The sequence below is a fragment of the Sardina pilchardus genome, chromosome 3, assembly GCF_963854185.1.
Source record: "Sardina pilchardus chromosome 3, fSarPil1.1, whole genome shotgun sequence".
Lineage (NCBI taxonomy): Eukaryota > Metazoa > Chordata > Actinopteri > Clupeiformes > Clupeidae > Sardina > Sardina pilchardus.
The window spans coordinates 36,162,613-36,167,612 of NC_084996.1; the positions used below are offsets into that span (position 1 = coordinate 36,162,613).

At 43.4% G+C, this 5,000-nt stretch overlaps 1 protein-coding gene across 1 annotated transcript in view; it reads right to left on the reverse strand.

Annotated features, from left to right (window-relative positions):
• Positions 1–607: 607 nt before the first annotated feature.
• The window catches only part of gfap (glial fibrillary acidic protein), a 9,531-nt gene continuing 5,138 nt past the window's right edge, over positions 608–5,000 (reverse strand). Inside the window, exons 6-9 of the mRNA XM_062533095.1 lie at positions 4,717–4,937; positions 4,008–4,051; positions 3,206–3,291; positions 608–2,771 (exon numbers count right to left, since the gene is read on the reverse strand). Coding sequence (XP_062389079.1) covers positions 2,730–2,771; positions 3,206–3,291; positions 4,008–4,051; positions 4,717–4,937 — 393 coding nt within the window. The 3' untranslated portion in view covers positions 608–2,729. The remainder of the gene's footprint in view (positions 2,772–3,205; positions 3,292–4,007; positions 4,052–4,716; positions 4,938–5,000) is intronic.

A 5,000-nucleotide genomic window follows, 5' to 3' on the forward strand; every position in this document is an offset into this window, starting at 1 on the left:
TTCCAGATCCAGTGTTGTTGATATCAGTGAGCAAGATGTATGCCATAGTGAACACAGCCCAGACTTCTCCCTGGGCCTGACAGCATTTCCACTCATTCTTTTCTCCCTCCTTTCCCTTGGGGAGTGAAGGTGTTGATAGATATGGATGTCACCCACACCTTCTCCATACGTCTGCCCTCTGACAACAAGAGGCACACCTGGCTCTCAGGTTCTCCTTATCAGACCAGCTAGTAGGCAGAGAGGCCTGCTGGGAAGGCCTGCTCTGTGCTGTGCGTCAATCATTTCCTGACAGATCAGACACGACACTGTTCTGTGCCACGACGCACAAACGCATGTGGAGGAACATGTTGCTTTTGTGCTCTTTTTCTTTATCACTTTTCCAAGTGACTCCTGATAGTCTGGGCTATTCCTAGAATAGGTTTAGTCACAGACTGTTGCTTACATTATTTGAAGTCAGTCCACGTGTACGCATAAAATGTCACATAAAATCCCCGGTACGTCATAAAATAATGCTCTCTGCTATATGGAACAGCATGGATTGATGCTTCAGCAAGTTTACAACAGTGCAAGTGTCTGAGCAGCAAAGGATGCTAAAGCAGCACTAAAATTATAGATATTTCAACATTTAATCTGTTTTTATTCCTTGTTAATTCTTCACAAAAATGCCAGTCTCTACAGTCCACATCTACAAATCATTTGTATGCAGGTTATTGGTTTATGTCTCTCAGTGGAACAGTACATCAACAACAGTGAGAAGAGTAGCACCACTTTGCTCCAGGAGGTATGAGAGCGTAGAGAGCTTTCACATCAGCTATACACCTCACACACACGTACACATGAGAACATGACAAACCTCAACGATGCAAACACAAAAAAAGCACAAACAAGCAATAAAACACAGCTAGAAACTGAAACAGGAAACGGCAGACAGGATGCATTTCACAAAATCAAAAAAAAAACAGGCAAATGGTGAGGTGGAGGATCAAAAATGTGTTAATTGTTAGGACATTAATTTGTCCAAGTTAAGAACGTAATTAATGTTCATCAGCAATTATTAATGTTCATCAAATGCTCAATCAGCATCTCACAGAAACAAAATGTAAACATGTTAACTTACATTGTATGACAGAGAACTCACACATAATGAACAGGGACATGCACATAAATTCACACATAAAGCATCTGTCTGAACTTAACACTGCAGACACTCTAGTTTTTAAAGGTGTGAGGATGACTTCATGATGGTATTTATCATCTGTGAGAAAGCAGTTCTCTCATTGAATGAGCTGTCATCAAGACAGCACCCATCCTGGAACAAACACAAACACACATACACACACACACACGCACGTGTGTACACACACACACACACACACACACACACACACACACACACACTCTCTCTCTCTCACACCCACATACACATATGCACACAAATACACACACACACACACGTATACACACATGCACACGACTACACACATATCCTCACTCACTCATCTCATGCACACACACATTGACACAAATCTACACAAATATCACAAACACACAGCTATCTCAAGAACATTCTCTTTTGTGTCCCTACCTAATCAGTCAGACACTTGAGTGATGGGACAAAGCTATGCAAGTGTGTGTGTGTGTGTGTGTGTTTGTGATGGAGAGCTCCAGAACCAGGGTCGTGTGAATCCCTCACAAGACACCTCCACCCCCCACCCCTGTATTACATACTAACACCCGCAGCTGTAAAGCTGCAGATAAAACATCAAACCGCACTTGAGGCAAGACAGCGTGCTCTCAGACAGCAACAAACAGAAAGTGAGAGACTGATAGAGACAGAGAGGGTGCGAGGACACCACTCCCAACCATATGATACCACAGAAACGGTGGTGGATTAATAGATCAATGAATTACATGGTGGATGATACCCACTAGGATACTCCCTTTGGTAGCTCTGGAATGTAAGGGGAGTATGTGTATGTCCATCAATGGCCCTGACAAACAAGCACACCATATGCATTTACCTCCACCTAAGATCCACCTCTTTCTACTTCTCTACATCTACAGAGCAGCACCTGTAGTTCTCCTTCTCCCTACCCACCCACCAAACATCTACACAAGAACCACGCACCCTCAACCGTCATCCCTGCTAAGGACCGAACATAAACTACTTGTCTTTGTCTGCTCTCCGACTAGGAACACTTTCTACGATTTCATGGCTGGCACTCGGCTATGAGTTGTACACAAATACTACAACAGTCTGGCCATGCCAAAGCCTCCACATAGGGAGCTTTTTGTGATCTTTTATAACTTATTCAGTGCCATACTACCAAAGTTGTCTTGGTTGTATCACAAAATATTTGGTAAAAGTGCTAGGGAAGTAAAGCACATTTTTTCCCTTCATGTTCTTAACTTTAATGTTACAGTACGGTTAATGTTAGCTGCATCCGTATGATGACAGATGGGGTGGATCTGTGAAGTAGGGGTAGTTATTATTATTGGGTAGAGACAGGCGTGGTGGTTTCAGTCTGATTTTAGTTCAGTGAGATAGACAGAGAGAGAAAGAGAGGGAGAGAGATACAGTAGAGAAAGAAATATAGGGAGAGGGAGACAGAAAGAGAGAGAGAGAGTATGAAATCCAGAGACACTAAGGAGGCCACAGAGCTGTCTGCTGTGAGCAATGGGCCACTGTGCTCTTCATGTCCATTTGTCCTGTGTGCATTCGGAGGCGTTTAGGGCAGTTCCTTCCGCTCAGAGGTCGACTCCTTTATTATCTGAGGGACAAAGAAAGCAGAGAGTCAATGTCAGCCGCACAGTGGCAGTTACAACAAAGACATACACACAAGAGACATGAGTGCAGCAATGCCCCCCCCTCGCTTTCTTGAACTGCACTCCTCAGAGAACATTTACATTTGCATTTATTCATTTGCCAGAGACGTTTATCCAAAGCGACTTAGAATAATATTAGCAATAGAATAGAATAGCATTCAAGCTGCAGAGAAGACATACATACAGTACATCCATCCAAACAGAGCAAAAGGGTTTGATCATTTTGTAAGCTAACACATCTGGCATGTCTCCCTCTGGTGGTAATTTTGGGAAATTAGAGAACAATTTCTGTGGATACTTTTTCACCGATGCTCAAGTCACCAACAGAGTCCCAGTTAGTGGATTTGTCTGTGAGAACATGTGCTGTCTAGTGGCTCACCTCCCCATCACGAGTCTCCACGGTCCGCACCACGATGCTCCTCTTCACGTGAGCCTCTGGGGAGAACTTGTTGTCCATGGGAGTGTCTGCAGAAGAGAGAGAGAGAGTGAGAGTGGGAAAGAATACAACAATACAAAAGTCTAGAGAATATTGTATTGATATACAAGGTAGCCTACAGTGAGTACATATGCCTGTAAAATAGTTTTCTGGGTCATGCTTTTTTATTCTTTTGAAACTCTGGTATGACTTTGTTCTTTGGACTGCAATTTGCTCCTCTGCCAAGATCTTCTAGAGGCATGGGAGTCATCTTGTCAGCCATTATTTTTGGTATTCATGGTGCCATCTATGAATGTCATCAGACGGTAACACAAATACTTACATTACCCACCCACAGAGACCGAACAGATCATCTGATACCAGTTCAGTATGTAAATTGTTGTTGAACAGTTACTGAACATCAACTTAAGCAGAGCCAATTCCTTAACTTCACCATACCTTGTCTTAACAGAGTCAACAGATGGTTTGTTGATATCTGAGCATCAGTGGGCGGACTATCCAAATAAAGTGTGACCCTATATGCATTTATTGGGATCGTCCTTGACATGGTTCGTATTGAATACGGAGGACCTGTTCAAACTCATTTAGTTTGATCATCTGACTGATGTTCATCAAACTTCTTTTCAGCTTTCATTAGTGAGGTTTAATCCAACTTTTTTGCCACAAGAGCATGACAAATTTGATTTGACATTTAAATGTCAAAATGATATGGAAATTCTTAATAGTATAAATTATTCAGACTCACCTCTGAATTGGAGATTGGCAAAGCTCTGCACAGGAACAGTAATTCTACAATCAATAGCCATGGATCAGAAAATTTGACAAGAACCAAAGCTGATCATTTTCAATCTTACTTTAAATGTGTGTGAAAGGTGCATCCTGATTTAGAAAACTGATCTGATCTTCTGTCCATCTCTAATGCTTTCTTCCCATATCTCTTCTCTTTCCTTTCATACTTGTGCTCTCAACTCCCCTAATATCTCTCCTCTCTTCTCTTCTTCTTTTCTCTTGTTCTCATTCTCCTCTCGGATTTTTATCACGTGTCCCCTCTATTTTCCACTCCTCTCCTTTCCTTATCTTCGCTTCTCTCCTCTTCCCACCTTCTGTCCCTCCTCTCTTCTCCTCTTCTTTCCTTTCCTTTCCTCTCCTCTCTTCTCCTTTCCGTTCCTCTCCTCTCTTCTCCTTTCCTTTCCTTTCCTTTCCTCTCCTCTCCTATCTTCTCCTTTCCTTTCCTCTCCTCTCTTCTCTTTTCCCTTCCTTTCCTTTCCTCTCTTCTCCTTTCCTTTCCTTTCCTCTCCTCTCTTCTCTTTTCCCTTCCTTTCCTCTCTTCTCCTCTCCTCTATTCTCCTTTCCTTTCCTTTCCTTTCCTCCCCTCTTTTTTACACCCATCTCCTTTCCTCACGTCTCCACTTCTCTCCTCTCCTTTTCTTCTGTATGTGTGCGTCTCCTCTCACCTGCTCTCCTCGCCCTCCAGTAGCTTCCTGTAGGTGGCGATCTCGATGTCCAGGGCCAACTTGACGTTGAGGAGGTCCTGGTACTCCTGCAGGTGCCTGGCCATCTCCTCCTTCAGGCTGTGGATCTCGTCCTCCAGGCGCGCAATGCTGTCCTGGTAACCAGCGGTCTCCATGGCGAAGCGATCCTCCATGTCGCGCAGCTGTCTCTCCAGAGAATCATTCTTCATCCAGACACAGACAGAGAGAAGGAATGACAAAGTCAGCGTTACTCACTAATGGAGCAA